This window comes from Humulus lupulus, chromosome 8 (assembly GCF_963169125.1).
Source record: "Humulus lupulus chromosome 8, drHumLupu1.1, whole genome shotgun sequence".
NCBI lineage: Eukaryota > Viridiplantae > Streptophyta > Magnoliopsida > Rosales > Cannabaceae > Humulus > Humulus lupulus.
In genome coordinates, this window is record NC_084800.1 from 65266159 (window position 1) to 65286036 (window position 19878).

Below are 19878 nucleotides of genomic sequence, written 5' to 3' on the forward strand. Positions count from 1 at the left end.
TACGTTCATAAAAATAAAGAGATAAATTATGACCAAATGCATAAAAATACATATGTAAAACTGGTTGAGCAAATTGTCTCGAGGCGGAAACGCCTCACATAAAAAAGAGAATTACAATAAAAAAAAAAGTGTTCAAAATACGAAAACAAGAAGCATCCTAAGCCCCATCAGCTGGCCCTTTGGAGGTCGCGGTCTCACCCTGCTCCGCCGCGGCAGAGGCCTCTCCAGTCTCCGATGGAGGAGCCTCCTTATTCAGGCGGGCTTGAAGCCGCGGCAACAGGAATGCCCAGAGGTCCGGCGGCATGAAGGAGAAGTCCGCGTCCGGATTGTGGGACCAGCAGTGATAGAATAGGTCCTGTAAGGACTGCTCCGACACGACCCGCTCGTCTTTCAGGGCGGCCTGGGAGGTCTGGACTTCGGCCTTCGCCACCTCAAGGTCTGCCCGCGATGCGGCCAGGGAGTTTTTAAGCTCTAGGTTCTCGGAGCGAAGCTTCTCTAGCTCGGATGCGGCCAGGGAGCGTTTAAGCTCTTGGTTCTCCGAGAGGACCTTCTCTAACTCGGCTTTTGAGGCCGCCAAGGCGTCTCTCGCCCCCTGAGACTCCTGGAGGGCAGTCTGGCGATCTGCTTCCAAACCCTCGAGCTAGGCCTTGGTCCTAACGATGCCTCTATAGGCGGCAGCCATGCCCTGCAAGAAAAGAGTGATAAATTAGCAAACTGGAAGGAGAAAGGCGGCGTGTGAGTGTCAAAGCCTTAGAAGAAGGGGGCACTTTACCGTTAAAGTCATGTCCATAGCGGACTCTATAACTCGGACCGGGCTCGTTGTTTCGATGGCCCGGAGCTCCTTCTCCCTGATATTGTAATAGTGGCTGACGGCGTAGCTGGCCGACTCGTACACCGTACCCCGGAATGCTTCGGGCATCTTCTCCAGAGCCCGGGGGTCGACCGGGATACGCACGTCCGGGGCTGCCGCGGCCAGATTCCCAACCTCTATTACCCCGTCCTGGCCGGCCAGTGGAGATCGTTGGGGTGGCGGATGCATGAGTCCTGTTCTGGCGACAGGGAGGTTCGCCCCCGCGACCTGGGATGACGGGTCTCTCTCCTTCTCCGTAGCTGGGGATTTGGTGGAGACCCCGGTCGAGCTCTTGGACTCGCGAAGCCTCTTTAACCTCGGCCCCGCTGGGGGATTCCCACCAAACACAACGCCCCGCAGACTATTCCCGGGCTGAGACATCTCTTCTGCCAAAGAGCAAAAAACATGGTTATCAGCAATCATACAGAAATAAAGGCAATAAGAAAGCAAATACTAAGGGAGCCCTACCCCCCGAGCTGGAAGAGCCTAGGACGATTATCTCACGAACTGGCGAAGGTTCTAGGTCCGGTTCTGAATCGGGGCTGGACTCTTCTACGTACTGCCTAATCCCCGGAGCGTAGACGCCCCTCTGGAGCGCAGGCCACGTGCGTAAATTGGTCCCGTACTCCTCAAAAATGGCCGACCTAAAGGCTAGGGTATTATCTACTACTACGGTACCCTTGGGCCGACTCTCTTGGTTGTCCAGCACGAGCTGGTCAACGCAGTGGAGCAGAAGCGTGTCCAGGTTCGGATTCCTTGGGTGACGATGGACGAGCTGCCTAGGGTTGAACCTAACCAGCCGGGGGTCTGCAGTGGCCCTATCTACGTTCTTAAATAAGTAAAAGTTACCTTGACCGGAAGGACCCGCGGCTGCTCCGGATTGGGCCCTCTCCTCGATCATCCCCTGGGCGACCTCCAAGCTCCTCTTCCTGTTCCTCACCAGAGGAACTTCCTCACCTTCTTCCTCGCCTTCGTCATCTGCGACCTCCTCCGCGACGGTCGGCCTGTTGTCGCGGGCTGGGGGAGGACCCCGGGGCCTTTTCAAATTCAAAGTCTGATTTGGGAAAATCAGCTTGCAGAATACCATCGCCTCGTCTGTCACGAGCACGCGGTAGTCTTTCTCACTGGGAGGCAGGTTCGCCAGTGTGTCGTATTGACCCCCGAGGGTCACGGACTTTTCGGTCCTCGAGTAGATGGCTGCAAGGTTGGTTGAAATCAGAATTGGAATAAGGGACGAGCTAAAATAAGATAACCGTTAAAAGGCGAGCTAAATGGAAGATTACTTACGAGGGCGGTTGAAATAATGATGATCGCAGTTTCGGAACCCAGTAGACATAAAAAACTGGTCTTTGAAGTCGTTTGGATGGCTCGGCAGCTCGATCACTGCTGCTGTGTTAGGGAAGCGGGTTAAGTAATAGAACCCGGGCTGGCTTTGAGGCAGAAGAAATATAAGATATCAGCAGGAGTGGGGACCTCCCACTCATGCTTTTGGAACAAATACCTCAGTCCCGCCAGCAGACGGTAGGAATTGGGGGGGAGCTGAAATGGGGCCAACCCCACATAGTTCAGAAAATCAGCAAAATACTGATCCAGGGGGAGGAAGGCCCTTGCCTTGAAGTGTTCCCCGCTCCAGGCCGCGAACGACTCGTCGAGCGGCGTGCAGCTCCTCTCCCCATCCGCAGCAGGTCGGGCGATCACGGAGGTCTTCCCCAGAGGAATGTTGTGGTTAAGGAAGATTTTGGTGATCTTTGCCTGGCTGGTTATCTTCGAGACGATTCTCTCCGCCTCGAAAAACGCGTCAGGAGCCACCTCGGCCTGCTTCTCCACCGCCGGTCCAAAGTGAGGAATTGGCGAGCTGGTCACCACCGCCTTTCCTTTATCCTTCTGGGAGGCCGAACTTCCCACATTCTTCTGTGGCAGATTTCTCTTTGGAGCCATCTGGTCGCCTATCGAACAAAAGAAAACACTTTAGAAAAGGCGACCCAAGCAGGAGAGTGAGGCAAGTATTAAGTACACGAGCTGGGGTAAGCCCAGCCCGTGGAGAGTGGTGCCACGCGTTCCAAGGAACACGCGCCTATGCCCTCAACAGATCCCAGATTACTCGGAATTCGTGTGTCAGATGGCTCAGAGTAAGAAAAAAAAAAAAATTTGCCTTGGGGGGAAAGTTTCAACAGGCAAGGCGTGGCAAAACCGCTCTTAAGGCGTATTCCCTAAGCTACCCGGTTTTTGCACCCAAAGTTCCTACGGATCCTACCCAGAAATTGTTCCTGAGAGAGAATCATGGAACCCATGTTCTAAGGCGATGTCCCATGGCAAGTGTGCCCTAATCAAAGAAGGGCCGTCACCCTCCATATCCGCGCGACCCAGAAAACCTCTGCATGTGGCTACAGTAAAAAATTTTACCTAGGCTACAGTGGCATGCTTTCAAAAATAAACAGGGACAGAAGACTTACAGTATAGGGTTGGATGGTGAGCGAGGTTGCTGCGCTGGTAGGAGCTTCGTTGGCACAGTAGTCTCCAAGGCCTTGAAGGAACTCGCACGCTTAAGCTTCGTGAACGGAGAAGATGAGAGCAATGGAAATGAGGGTTTTGTTCTTCGGAAGGTCAGAGAGAAAAGAAGGAAATTTGAGAGGTTCTGAATGGTAAGGTGGTCCGTGCGTGGGATGACCACCCCCCTTTTTATACAAGGGGGGATCACGTGTAAAAGGCTCCTGGGAGACCCTCCACTCGAAATGTGAAACGACGGCTGGACAGTAGGCTAGGCCATTTAATGCGGTTCTCGTAGAGTGTACCGTCGCCACCCACGGCGTTCCACGTATCAGACGCATGCGAAAAGCATGGAATGCGAAGGGTTGTGGGAGAAGTCTAAAAGCTCCTACTGTGGTCTCCCATGTCTGACGTCATGGACCACGAGCAGGAGCTTGGGGGGCAGATGTACGCCCTGGATTTCCCACGGGCTGTTTAGCAAGACGATCCTCGGACTAAACATGATTTAGCCCGAGGCTCCCACAGGCCAGAGGCTTTATCTTCAGGACGGGCCCTTTCTAGCTCGAGGGGATGGAGTTTCCTGCTCCCTCTTGTTGTTCCAGGAGCTGGGAACAACATCCGGCGACCACTGACGGATCAGCTCGGGTTATGGATTGCTCCGGTAGCGAGCTTCTCAGGAAGCTCTGACCCTATGGGAAGTCAACACGCAAGATAAACGTGCATAATCCTGCCATCACGTGTCCGATATCCCCCTGACTTCTCGGACACGCCGCAGGAACGTGCGTATTCAGACACCCACGGACGGGTTGGGCCGTGCGGCCCATTATCTCCTTCCATACTGATTAGACCACACTTGTGTGTCAGGTTTAGGAAGTAATCATGAATATCACAGACTTGATATGACAAATGGTAAGGTCACGGGATGACCTCCCTACCAATTTCCAGGTGCCTTCTCCTATAAATATGGAGACCCTGGGAATTGATAGGGGTTGGAAAAAATAGTCTTGTAAGAACGATATATTTGGTAAACCAATTACCCAGAAAAGATCAATAATATTGACTAGTGGAGTAGAAGGATTTTTAACCTTCGAACCACTTAAAAACGTGTTTAAGGTCACCTAGTTTTTTTCACAAAGATTTCATATTTGCGGCGGTTCTACTTTTAAGTACTAATCTCTTTCTCTTCTTCTCTTAATTACCTGTTGCCGAAGAACCGCGTCAACAATTATATAAATTTAATTGTCATTATGGAGACGAAATTTATGACTCTAATTAAAGTTAGGAGAAAAAAAGTAATATAAAGTTTAAAGTGAACAATATTATTATCATGGTATCGGCGATATGTATATAATATATAGGTAGGCAATGACAAAATTTTCACTCCCAAAAAGTGTAAAATGATAATTATTACATTGTTTCTTATAATGTACTGTTAGGAGTACAAAATCAAAGCTAATTATTTCTTTGAAATATAATCAATAATTGTGCTTCCCATGCATACTCATCTACTGATTGCCCAACTTTGTTTAAACTATTTGTTGTTGTATATATATAATAACCAAATTTGGTTACTAAGCCTTACTTACTATTATTTGAAAATAAATTTATTATAATGTTGTATTTATTATTTCACATAATAATAAACGTTAAATTTTCTTTAATAAATATGTTATATTATATTTAAGTAAATGATAGATAGAGCTAGGTATATTAATTCGAGATCTAATAATAATATAATTTAGTTTATAAACCAGAAGAACAAGAAACAGTGATCTGAAAATAAAATATTAAACCACGAAACACGAGAGTGCATAAATTAATAGTACAGTTATTATATTACTATATATACATATAATTGAAATAAAATGACAAATATATATATATGCACCAGCATGCATGCATGCCAGGCCATGCTCTTTTTGTAAATTAAAGACAAAAAATATTACTCAAAGCATAAATATATATATATATATATAAATATTTATAGCATGTTAACTAGACACACAAACACTTTAATCAAACCCTAGCTCTCTAATTATATCAAACTTTAACCCCTATATGTAGCCCTATATTACTGCTACTTACTCAAACTGTCTTATTTTAATTTCTCCACAAAATTAAATAACCTACATATAATATAATATATATAAATATAGAAATTTCCATATATTAATATTCATTCATTGGTGTGTGTATTAAACAGAAACAGAAAATAGTCAGATTATTTAAGATAATCGTGTATAGTACGTAATAATATATATATATATATATATATATACATGATAGTGATGAAGAACGTCATGGCTTTCATATAATCCATAATATATAAATACTAGTAATTAAGGCAATGCAAATAATCACAAACACAAATCACCAGAGAGCACTATATATATATATATGTACTGATTTGATGTTCCAAAGGGAGTCAACCATTATATATAGCAATAAACTAAGGTCAATATCAAGTAAACCACTAAGAGACCATGGATTTATGTATATATATATATCACACTCACTCATAAGTACTTGTGGGAGAGACTAAGAGAAATTAAAATGAATAATATTAATCACTTATGTATATCTATATATTAATTAAGTAATTAGTAGTAGTACTATATATATACTATTACTGCATGAGTGCAAAAGGACCCCATTGGCCATCATATCTTTCATTCTAATGGATAAAGATAAAGTTAACAAAGATTTGACACCTCTTTTTCGATCGGGTGTCCCAAACATTCCATTTCCAATATCTAATTCTAACGTATAATATAAGGCAAGCTTTCAACTTAATTATTTTCTAGTAATCCTAGTTGATCTATGTCATATAATATAGTGATGATAGGTATATATATATATATATATATATAGACTCTCTCTATATATATGAGTCATGCACCTTACCCAATATTTAATATATATAGAGAGAGAATAATGAGAGTTTATTATAGCAATGAAATTGCTTTAGCGCGAGCTATCTATAATGATCTTTAGTTATCCTAGTCCTATTCCTAAAATTGAATATGGAGTAAATTTTTTGTAGTATTATTATAACTACCTATATATAGCTTATAGGTTGATCTACATTTTTTTTTATCTTATTTGTGAAATGTCTAGTGGTACGTAATGAATTCTTACTAGTGTTAGTGTTAGATGGCACGATCATTTATATATATATATATATATATAGATGATGGAATTACTTGAACGTATCTCTTTTTGCAATATCGATCGATCTTTTTTTATTTTTGGCATTTGGATATATATAATCCTAAATTTTTTTATATGACAGTGTACATTGTAGGTATTTAGAATATCCTGCAAATTTTCAAGAAATTCTGAATAGTTTACGAAGCCGAAAACAGAGTTCAAACTATCAAATTTTACACGCATATACAAAAAAACAAGCACGAGTGCAACATACAATTTAGACTATATTTCAATATCATAATTTATTCAGAATTTTTTAAAAATTTGTAGGATGTTCTAAATAGTTATAATGTACACCATCATATAAAAAAATCTAGGATTATAACTATTCAGGTGCCGAAATAGAAAAAGAATACACCGATATTACAAAAAAAAGAATACGTTGTAGTCCCTCCCTCTATATATATTTATATATATATCTAAATATTATTACGTGAAGAATTTATATGTCCATGATGATCCATCACATGTCAGTTTCAAAAAGAGATATTATTATAAAGTATCATAATTTTTTTTAAGCAATAATAATAATAATGAAGTATGAGATCCATGGATTATGACGTAAGAATCCATACACATTTTGTATGGTAACTTTCGTGTAGTTAAAAACCCAATGTGGTGGCTATCTTCACTAGTATAGTTGTGGTATATTTATAAATCACTTCACTTTTGGTCATTATTGTTTTTAATTATGAGGAGAAGAAAAAGATACAAGGAGAGAGTTCAAAACTGTAGATAAAAGAAAGGAAAATGCATTTTATAGTTGTTTCCCATTGTGAAGCCAGCCTCTTTGTGTGGGCAAAATAGATAGAGAATAAAATAGTGGTGACAATATAAAAATATTAAAATTAAATTATTTTTTCACAAAAAAAAAAAGAAAGAAGGAAAATACATTTCAAAATTTTAAATAAAAAAAAAAATCAAGTGAGGGTCACCCCCAGCCTACTCACATTCTCTTGCTTTGGTGCCTAGTTGTTGGATAGATAGAGATATAAGAAGGGTTTATACATTTTTGAATCTTGAGTTTGTCCTATTATTTGTTTGGACTCTGTGTTTTGACAAATTATTTTTTAGATCCTATGTTTTATAAAATAATTAAAATAGAACTATAAACTCAATTTTGATGAAGAAAAAATTGAATATAATAACACAGTTTTTAAGCAGAATAATTTTATTTTTGTTCTGAATTATTAGTTTGGTAAATTATTTGTGATTTTAGTTGAGAAAGCATTAAACAAAATTGGATTTATGGTTCTATTTTAACCATTTTACAAAATATAGAGTCCAAAAAATAATTTATCAAAACACAGGGTCCAAACAGATAATGAGACAAAACACAGAGTCTAAAAATGTATAAACCCATATAAGAAAGGAAAAAGGAAAAAAAAAAAGTTGTTTAAGTTGTTTGGTAGATAAAAGAGAAAACAAATTGTTTATTTTAAAATTATTCTAGATTATTAATATAAATTTATTGTGTAAAATTAATTTAATTATTTAAATCTCTTTCTTTATATAATTTTTTTCTCTTCCAGTTTGGAAGAGAAATTTAGTGAACCAGCAATATTTTTAAAATCAATTTTGTAATTCTGAATTCTCTCACCTTTTTTTTTCTACTCTTCATTCTGCTATTTTCTTTCCTATTCGCCTTCGTCTCTACCAAACAACCCATGAGAAAAAAAGTTGAAAAAAAAAAACGAGTATGATGTTTCTTTATATGACTAGTCTTGTTCAACTATGAACAATAATTTTTGTATAGGTAAGACACAAGTTAATATTAATTAATACATAAATAATGTGATTTTATTTTAATGCCTATTGCATATTTATGGAATATCATCTGAAGTCAGATAATAATATCACTTATTAGGATTAATATGGGTCCAATTTGGCTAGATGAATTGTTGAATCCGTCCAACTAAATCTAGAATTGATATTTTGCATTAATTCAACCAATCCAATCTACACTAGTTTGCTTATAATTTATTCCATTTATATTCAATCCAATCCGCATGACAAATCAAATCTAATCAAATTCAATTCGCAACATTGCAAATTGAATCAATTATTTTAGTGTTGATTTTTTTAATATTAAATTATTTAATAATTTTTAATAAAATACGTATATATTTTCATAACAATAATAAATTATGTAAATATTGAAATAAAATATTATTTTTAAACTTAAATGTCCAATGACAAACAAACAAGCAAGCACATATAAAATATTAATATATATTTTTTATTTTTTAGATATTACTTGTTTTATATATATTTATAATATTTTAAAATATATATAAATAGATGCAAATTGGATTGAGTCGGTTACTTTTACAAGTGAAAGTGCATTCAATCCGCACATATAAATTTTAATTTTAATTTTTATGGTAATTATAGGGTAAAATATTTAATTTTTAAATATTGTTATTATTATCATTTAACATGTTTATATTATTATATTTTCATTATTTCACCCTTAAAAGTTTAATACTCATATCACTTTTATTTTTGATATTTTTTGTTAGTTATTTTGTTATCCAAAGAGAGTGTGTGACTAAGGATGCTATTGGCAATACTTGTATTTCACACATAAGTTTTTTCTTCTTTTATACATTATAATTGATAGTTTTATAATTATCGTGGTATTTAGTATCATTGTCTATTAAATTTTTATCATTCATTTAATATTATTAACTAATGTTGTTTTTGTTTGTATGATAATTTTATTTTGTAGGTTGATTCTCAATTATACAAGCAGAAAGTGTAGAGTAGATGGTGGTGTTGGATTAGACTATTTGACTAGATCTACTTTTGCTAAAAGGGCTACATTTTACAATGACATTGGGTCTTTGTTCGATGTTATAACAAATTTGTTATCCATATTTTCAAGAGTGTCTTTATTCTATGATTCTTTGTTTCTTCGAGATATTTAGACTTCCTAAGTTGTACGACATTATGTTATTTATCGATTAAGTTATCACTGCTTCAAAAAACAAATCCGCAAAAGTGTCAATATCCTCATTTTGCATATTTGTGAAGATTGGTTTGGATTGAGTATCTTGTGAACACCAATATTTTGCATCCAATCTTCCACACATTTAGATAAACAAAACAAAACAACCTCAAACTCAACCAGAATGGTTGGACGGATAAACCCATACTTAATTTTTATTTTTTTTTCTTTTGTTGGGAAAGAATTCTAATGCCCATTTTACAATAGATAATTTTAATATAGTTTTAAAACAATTGCAAAATTTCCTTAAAACTCATGCAAGTCAAATTTTTGCTCACCCCTTTTTTCATTTCAAGTTGCCTTCTGGTTCTGTACAAATAACGAACTTCACATAATTTTTGCTATCAACTTTGATGTTTAATTTCAGATTAGTTGACAGCATTTCTATGTTCTTTTGTAAGAAATTCAACGTCCTCTAGCTCAAAAGGTAAAAACCACAGCCCCAAAATGAACCAAAAAGGGGAATATCAAGCAAAATTGACACATGAAGGCTCTGCCAGCCTCTGCCTATCCAAAGATATGAAAATCAAAAGAGAGATTTGTTGTTATGGAGACGAGATGCGTGGCTTTCGTATGAATTCTACGTGACCTTATGCAATCCAATGTTTAGATCCGAAGATATGGAAACGAGAAGTGGAAGGGATTGAAGCCAAACAGCTTTGAATACCCGTTTGTGATGAGCTCTAATGGACTGCGAAGGCTTGCTTGCATTGTACCTAATATCAAAGATATGAATCATGGGATCTGCAGAGCCAGATGTAATGTATAAGCCATCAGGAGACCATGACTGATTTATCAGAGCTGATTGAGATTCACTGCTTTCTTGCTTCCACCCAAAGGCATGGATTTCTGTTTGTCTCAGTCTGATGTCAAACAGACGAAGCTGCCTCTCCAGAGTCCTATCATAAGCCATCATTATGTTAATACCATTGGACCACAAAAGGTTAACTAAGAAAAGGTAAAACAAAGGCTAAAAGACATGAGATTAGTCCACATCACTGAAAGACTCAGCAAAGATTCGTTCCCAGGGTGAAAAAAACCATAACAGGAAGGAACATACACAAATAACACCACTTATTCTTTCTTCTTTCTTTTTTGAAGAGATAACACCACTTATTCCAATCCAGCCAAATATAGCCCAACACGTTGCCAAAACTACATGTGACATTTCCATGAGATATGGCATTTTCTCATTCACCCAAATACCTTTTCAAATAAACCCTGCAACTTCTTGCCACTAATCAGAAACTTTTCTAAGCCCTCATTATTCTTAACACAAAATGATGCACCATTCCAGATGGGTCTTCCTTAAGTGGACATACACATCACATGTGCATTGGTAGATTTTTCATAGTTGGTGCTGTAGCGCATGCAACCATTTTTATGTCAAAGACTATTTATTGATCAACCACATAATATAAATATATACTGTATTGTTTCCTTACGTACTGCAATGTCATCAATAGAATCACAACAAACTTTTAGGTTTTCACAGTAACATGGATCTATACCGGTTAAATTTCTAAATACTAGAGTAGGTCCCCCCTAAAGAGATTCCACTTGTGATATAATCTAGAATTGATCAGGAGCCAAATAATGGCCCGACTCACCAGACTAAAATATAAAGCTTCATCATTGAACAATGGTGATCTTAGTTTAACAAGTAAGACAGCAGCATTTTTTAATTTATTCAACAATCAGAACTTGAAGGGCCAATTTACCACAACGTAGTTTAAAGATTTATGAAAAATCAAATTTTATATGCTGTTTAAGAGAATTTAACAAGCATGGACATATAGAACAACATTATTCATGCATCAACTATTGCATGAAGAGGAATTTATATGACAATAAGCACAAAGCATGCTATAAAGTAATACAGCAAAGCAAGCACACGCTCTTCCCACAAAAGAGAAAGAAAAAAAAAACCAAGATGGTACATATTTTAATAAAAAGATATTATCAATACAAAAATAGATATTCTCACCCGGCATGAACCATGAATAGATTAAAGTCACATGGATTTGGCAACACACTCATGCATTTACTTTCTATTTGATGCTTGAACTCCGCTCTTCCCACATTAGCATCAAAACCAATAATTCTCTTGTCTGCCCCAACAGATAGTACAATATGCTTTTGTTGCATCCCAGCAACTCCCATTACAGCAGAAGAATGAAAATTCCTGTGCAATGCCGTTGATTTCCAGACATTGTCATCTTTCTCTTTCCATAGCATAACAGCATGATCACTGCCACCAGTGACAAACTGAGCATTTTCCCATGGCATGAAAATTATACTATTGATAATACCCTTCACATGAGGCTTATCATCCAAGAATGTAACGCGAGCCCTCTGTCAATATCAAGACATAAAAGACAATATATTTTTTCTTGTTAAATAATAGGAAACACAAATTTGACAAATTTCTATGTTTTTGTATTTATTTTTGGTTTACTTGTCTGAGTGTTAGTTGTTCCATATCTGAAATCAAATAATTAAAGAGGCCTAGCCTAAGGCCCTAAGCCTTACCCCTTGTGTTCTATTCAGATCTAGCACAGATATCTGAGAATCCCCACCATCCGCACTATACGCAGAAAATAAACTATTTCCATCTGGGTGCCAAGCTATATCTTCTGGCCATCTCCTTTGTTTTTGGGATGCACATTCAGTAGTACTAAGCAAAGATGCACCTGAACTGCACTCAGTAAAGAACAGGGACAAACCCATTAAGCAGAAAAGTATATGATCAGCAATTAAAAAAATTAAACAAACCAACAGATTCTGAACAACTGACTTATCAGCTATAATATACATGAAGGGAAACAAGAAATTGAAATTGCACATAAAGTATAAATTCAGTTTAAAAATATATTCCAAACGTGGTCGTCCTTTTTTTTAAAAAAAATAAAAATAATCACTGAGAGAAATAGATGTCCGATAATCAAATCATAAACATTTAAAATGATATTTGCAGCAAAAATAACTAAATTATTACATTTATAGCACTTAAATACCCAAGTTATTTTTTAGCCGGTGAAAGTACCTTCCGTCCATATTTTCTTGCAATTGTTTATTTTGTCGCTAAGTCCACCATGTGACGTCAAATTTAGTTATAACCTAAGTACTTTTGCTGTAAATATCTCATAATTTGAGTACTTTCTCGCACATATCTCTTAAATTAAGCACTTTTACCGCAAATATTCATTTAATTTAATATTTTCGCCAACATGTCACAAACGCACTTAACAATCATAAGAGACGGCTGCAACAAAACATGGACGGAAGGTAATTTTGCCGGCAAAAAAAAACTAACTTGGGTATTTAACTGCTACAAACGCAATAATTTATGTATTTTTGCCACAAATATCCCTTTAAAATATATACCAGTTTATAGACCTACACCCCATCCACATATAGCAACAGGAAGGATATCATATTCCATAGTGACTAAATACTGAGTAGTACTGCTAATATTCCCTTCCATCAAGAGACTACACACAACAAATGGCTAATAAAGAAGCCAAATCTGCATCTAACCATATCAGCCAACATTGTTGCATTCACATACATAGTCTCATCTTATTTACCTCCAGTTTTAAATTATTATAAATAATAACTAAATACAAAGTTAGAAAGAAAAAAGTTCATTGTTGACGGTGAGAACTCGTCAATGATATAAAGTCGGAAAACTCAAAGCTTGTTATAAAAATAACGTACGAAAAACTTGAAGAAGAAAAGTAACAATAGAGAAAAACTCATATATTGCTTAAATGTCTGTGTATACAATGAATTTTCCAACCCCTTTGTCTGAGGGGTGAGGATCTATTTATAGTGGAGTTCTAATGGCTCCTGATACAAGGGACAAGATTGTATATGGGTTCACTGGGTAGTGGTACAGGATGTAGTGATGCACAAGGTTGATGAGTCGATCCTGGTACATGGTCAGAGATGTATGCAGGTAGTGCCTCCACTCTTTGTACTAATTCGTACCACCACAACTTGTCAGATACGGACGTTAGAGTCACGCCTTTGACTTCCTCAGGGTCCTACATCCCGCACTCATACCAGATGGTTCTTCCTACATTTCCAAGATACATCTTTTCTCCAAACCTCCTTGTATTTTGCAAGTGTGGGAAAGCTTACAAGTTATCATGAATGATATACTTAATAACCTCACCAATTCTAGCTTGATACCAAATAACAGTTGGGTCCTTACTAGTTCCCGTCGTATGTACACTCGGGGGAAGTTTTGGACTTCACATTTTATGAGAAGTCGCAGTGAAGATGTGCTTCGCTTGTGGCCTTGCGCTCAAGGGACCATGCGAGACCCCACGCCTTGCCAGCCCGAAGACCCGCGAAAGGCATCTTCTCTCATCATATACGACTTGTGCCTTCCCGAGAAGGCCCTACTTATCCTCCTAGAGTAGGGGCCACAAGCGAAGCATATCTTCACTGCGACTTCTCATAAAATGTAAAGTCCAAAGCTTCACGAGTGTACGTACGAGGGGAACTAGCAAGGACCCAACCATTATTTGGTATCCAGCTAGAATTGGTGAGGCGATTAAGTATATTACTCATGATAACTTGTAAGCTTTCCCACACTTTGCAAAATAAAAGGAGGCTCGGAGAAAAGATGTATCTTGGAAATGTAGGAAGGACCATCCAGTACGACCCTGAGGAAGCCAAACGCGTGACTCTGACGTCCGTATCTGACAAGTAGTGGTGGTACGAATTAGTACAAAACGTGGAGGCACTACCTGCATACCTTTGACTATGCACCAGGACCGACACCACAACCTTCTACACCACTACATCATGTGCCACTACCCTGACAGTGTACCTGTGTACAATCTTGTCATCTGTGACCACTATGTATCAGGAGTCATTAGAGTTCCATTATAAATAGATCCTCACTCCTCAGACAAAGGAGTTGGAAAATTCATTGTATACAAAGGTAGTTAAGCAATATACGAGTTTTTCTCCATTGTTACTGTTCTACCCTTTTCTTCTTCAAGATTTTCCTATGTTCTATCTACATTATTTTCATAACAAGCTTTGAGTTTTCCAACCTTATATCCTTGACGAGTTCTTACCGTCAACATTCATCAAGAATTCATCAAGAAGTTAGAGACTTTACCCCCTGGATTGCACTTGCCAAAAATTGACTGTTCCATCCAAAGCACTGTAAACATTTAAAACACAGCACAAAGTTAGGTTCCTAATTCCCTATTGTAGTTCCCAAAAAAATGTTTAGTATTTATTGAGAGTAAAACTATAATACGAAGAAATAAAGACTTGCAAGAGATTCAAACAGAGGCCAACATGAAAATTTTAAAACATTATATTCTCAAACCAGATGACAGTTGTTGCAATGCAATATAATATAATGATTATAGAAAGTCAATCCAAATGAAGCACATTTGTTATAGTCTCAAACCTATTTGTCAACTCAACAATTAACCAAAAAGGTAAATAGAGCCCCCCAAAAAAATCTTTATTTCCATCATTCTTTTTATCCCAAGGTTACAAGATATTGCCAGTGATTCTCAAATATCGTAGAACATCATGTGATACAATGAGAAAGAATGAAATATAAACAAAGACAAAAGAATTTTTTTTTTTTTGAAAAAGTTGATAGAGACCAAACACTAGGTCAGGCCCCCACTCAAATAAATAAAATACCCTCACTTATGGTGGAGGAAAGAATGAGTAGTGCTAATTTTTCATTGGGGATTTCCTGGAAAACTGTTGAATCTTCCACGAGCTGCTCATTGAACGAAGAAAAACTTCAGAGATGCTTTCTTTACTCCTAAAATTATAATTATTTATTTGTACAACGCTAGAAACTAATTATTAATACTAGTAGATGTTAAAAAAAAAGAAGATAAATTCATGAAGTTACAAGGCAACTTCTTTTCCCTTTTATTTTTGTGCATCGTAACTAATATAGGGTATATACCATAGCCATAGTTTTTACAAAAATCTCTTTTACTAGTTTCACAAGCAACTCCTCACTTTTCTAGCCTTGACATCAAGTAAAAAAAACTGTCAATGACATACTTATTACTCTTAATAGATGTTCAGGTCTTTTATTTGTAGTCATTGCTCAATGCACAGTTGTTAAAATAATTACAAAGCATCCAAGGCTTCAACTAATTTTTAAGCAATTCAGGTAAGAGGCGCATGGAACCCATTAAAGTGAAGCTTTTCATATCCTTCTATGATCCTTATCATCACACATTGTCCCTCACTAGATCTGAAAATATTACATCTTTAAAATCAATTACATTAGTCAGCCAAAGAACAACCAAAAACTTAACTCAATTCCACAAAAAAACTCACTACTTTATTCACAATTAATATTATGAACTGGCCAACATACCTTACCTAAGGAGTCCTGACTTTGTTACACAACAATTTTCAAGATTTTAGAATCATTTCAAAACTTTTCGTATATGTTTGTTGAGGTTGCATTCTCTCATTATACCAAAATGCATTTAGTGGACTTCAAGAACACAAGTGAAGGACAAAAACAACTAAGCATTTACAATGATCTTAAATTAATTTATAATTGGGACATACTCTTTGACTTTAGTTCTAATTTCATATCATTTAGCACTATAAGAGGGGATGATATAAGAATAACAAAACTCCACTGCTTACCTGAGACAATTGACATATATAAGCCAAATTAATAATAGAACTACGATCATCTTCATTTCACTTGCTCTTGCCATCCTCTATTTAATAGTAAAGATTATGTCATTTGCATCTAGATGTGGTACTAATTAATCTGAGATTAGACATCAAATCATGCTCTCAATCACACGATAGTAGACCAAATTCGTACACAATTTTGATCAAACCATAATAACCTGTGACCCAAATTTCTTCAAAAAAGAAACATTCTAATTACCTTGTCACAAAAAGCTGATCATTAACTGGACATAAAGCAAGAGCTCTCAGTTTTCTCTTGTGCTGACTTGAAATGTGATTGCTAGTGTCACACCGTATAATGCATGGTTTTGAGCTATTACGTACCAATGGAATTAATTCTTTATGTTCCTTCTGTTCTGGAATATAGAAAATTGTTAATTAAATTCCAACAAGGTAAATATAACAGGATTAACACAAAATGAAAAGAAGTTGTCAACCATGTAACTCAAGAGGCACACATTCAAGAAACTAAATGGGAGACACTAAATGGGAGACACACTGAGGCAAAACAAAAGGTAAGAGTCTTACCAAACTTTCTTTTAGTCCCTTTCTCCTGGGTTTTTGTAGTTTCCCGTTCGGAATATACTCTAGAAGATTTGTCTCCTCTTGCTTTGACAGCACTGTTGGAGAGATTGGAAACTGAGGAACTGGCTTGCGCAGCGGAACTACGAGAAGTTTTAGAGCCTGATAACATTAAAGGCTCGGAAGTTTTTGGAGTGACAGCAGGAATCAAAAGTTCTGGTTTAGACTGCAATTGTTTTCTAGAAGAATTTTCATTATTCCGAACCGGACTTGATGATCTGCGCTCCACTTTCACACTTTTAATTCCATTATCTACTATTGATTTAGAATGAAGTTGTTTGCTAGAGCTTTCATTTTGATGAACAGGACTAACTGATCGGCGCTCCAACTTAATACTTTTATCTCCATTATCTATATATTTTTTAGATGGCACTGCACCTCGAAGACGAGCCAACTTAGTTTCTGAATCAAGCAACCTTTTCTCTGCTTCTTCAAGCTGTGGAGATTTCCAAGTAAACTATTAGCTTACAGAGCCCTTTGAGAAGGGCCTAACCAATGTAGGGTAAATATTCTACATGGATCACATCCCAAAGAAATTAAGAAAAAGGAAAAATTCCTACTTTTCTTTAAAGTATAATCTGGTAGATAAGCCTGTGGTTTAAATTTTATCCCAAACCAATAATACTAGATACAATCAAATCATGTTTGGAAAGAGTTTCAACAAACATAAATAAAAGTTCAAGACATTTATTGTACAAATAATTCGAAAAAGATACTATATAGCATCATACTTAATGTGTGTATACATACGTAAATACATGCATACATATATATATATATATAAGTAAAAGAACTTTTAGTAATAAATTAAAAAAAAACGAAAAAATTACAAGAAAGAGTAGGATTAAGTTATCCTCAAGAGTAGCAGAATTGCAAACTACAGCTAAACGAGCAAAAAAGATACTAATTACAGTTAAACAGAGTGTTTTTCCAGCCAAGAATATTCAAAGAGCAGATGCCACCTTAGACTTGCCAAAACCAAATGACACATAAAGTTAATATCACCACACAGCTCCACATAACAGATGCCACCTTAGACTTTCCAAAAGCAATAGTCTTCTCAATCATTAACACCCCACATCTTTGAAAAATAAAAAATAAAAAAACCAAGCAAACTCTGCTTCATTTATTAAACCATATTTTTCTGGCCACTTTACAATGCAGAAATAATTATCCAATGTCTCACTACTTCCTTGCACATCACACACCGCAAAGGAAATAGAGTAAGGTGAAGTCTTTTCCTTTGAACCAATTCACAAGTATTAATCTTTCTAAGATAAACCAGGCAACAAAAACCTAAATTTCTTTTAGGAACATGCGATTTCCATTTAGAGGTTCAAAGGATGATAAGGATTTTAGCAAGGAAAGACTCCTGAATTTTCATACCAGGACAAGCAGCGAGAAAGAAATTTTCTAAAATGTTTTAACATAGAAATTAGATCTTCTATAGCTCAATCATTTTAATTCCGCCTTGCACTGAAATTCTATGAGGATGAATACCAACCGAATTCAAGTGAGCAGACAATGGAGGTATTTCTGTGAGTATCGTCCTAGAAACGAACTGAATTCCCAGCCCTATAGTATAAACCATATAGCAAAAAGAGAAAAATTCATTAAACCTTAACTATATCCCAAGCGACCAAGTGATTTCTCCTTTCATTGTCAAAACCATCCGCATGATGTTCTCGCAGACTTTTGTTCAAAAGTTGGAAAATGCTTCTAACATAAGAAAAAAGGGATACTATAAAAAATGATCAACCATGGAAGCAAGTAACAAACTTTTCAGAGGGTGGATTCCTAGTATTTAAAAAAGAAGAAACCTTCATTTCTAAAAGCTCATCAAAATAGAATTCCAAACACAAGCTTGCCGAAAGAGTCATACGCATTCATTACACATATACATATACGATACGTAGTGTAGAGATTGAAGATGAATTAGTTAAGGACCTGAGATTGGTAATAGGAGAGGCGGTGATGGAGATGTTGAACTTCGCGGGTACGATGCTCGATGAGAGCGACCAAGGCCTCCTCCTGCTCTTGACGCTCTTGAAGGCTGTCACTGGTTTCTCCGTTGTCCGCCATTGCTACTTACTTCATTTTCGTTTCTCTCTCTTCTGACTCCCTCTTGCTTCTTCTTCTTCTTTCTCTACTTGGGAATAAGAGACCGCGCAAAGCTAATTATTATGCCAAACCAAATGAAAGAAAAACCCAATTGTAAAAACTGCCCCTTTCCTTTCCCCTCTGTTTTTAAAGAACCCAACATTTTTATTTTCTTTTTTATGACAAAATTTACTCTTTTTTTTCTTTGGGGATTTTTTTGGGGGAATTTGAATATATAAAAATAAAGATGGCTTATTAAATTGCATAGTATGGTCACATTTGTATGTTAGAAATTTTTTTTCATTTTATTCATGCCATAATCATAATTTATTACTACAAATTATTAGAGGGAATGAAAGTATAAGTTCAAATTTTTTGTGGGTCTTTTCTTGGACGTTGTGTGTGAAACTAGAGCCAATGTTCTTAAATTCACTTCTTAAGATCTATCTTAGCAGTAAAAGAAAAATGGCAATATAAAATAAAAGGTAATGATAAATGCACATTTATTTTGCACACTCAAAATGCACTTATTTAACTTTCTCTCCAAAAACATTATTTTTAAAAAACTATTGAAACTAACTTTTTCTCAGTGAGTTTTGTAGAGTATTAAAGTACGTTAGAAACCACCATTGATCTTAGGGTGGACTTCGAGTGGCAAGGGTCTCTTCCTTGTTCCGTTGAAGAGGCCTATTTGGCTGAAAAGCTTTGATGTTTCTGGTTTTTGTTTTCTTTCTGCGTTGTAGAAGTTGTTTCCTTTCAAAAAAAAAAAAAAAAAAGTACGTTAGAAACCAACTAACATTAAAAGTATTTTTCAAAATTTTTAAAAATGGCTACCAAAAATCCAACCAACTAAGTCCTAATTGTACGCACCATTTTTCCGTAATACTTCTTCATAAAATCCTTGAATTTACACAATGAA

At 36.5% G+C, this 19878-nt stretch overlaps 1 protein-coding gene across 2 annotated transcripts; it reads right to left on the minus strand.

The window, feature by feature from the left end:
- Positions 1-9813: 9813 nt before the first annotated feature.
- Positions 9814-19053, minus strand: LOC133797577 (uncharacterized). Of its 2 annotated transcripts, XM_062235523.1 has the most exons (7): positions 18807-19048; positions 16806-17295; positions 16477-16633; positions 14698-14742; positions 12090-12255; positions 11545-11912; positions 9814-10456 (listed from the first exon to the last, which is right to left on the minus strand). In XM_062235523.1, exons 1-7 carry the CDS (start codon positions 18939-18941, stop codon positions 10138-10140), a joined length of 1680 nt encoding a protein of 559 aa, XP_062091507.1. In that variant the 5' UTR covers positions 18942-19048; the 3' UTR covers positions 9814-10137. The 2 variants fall into 2 exon arrangements, with proteins under 2 accessions (XP_062091507.1, XP_062091508.1); XM_062235524.1 differs by lacking the exon at positions 14698-14742 and having other exon boundaries at positions 18807-19053.
- Positions 19054-19878: the final 825 nt, after the last annotated feature.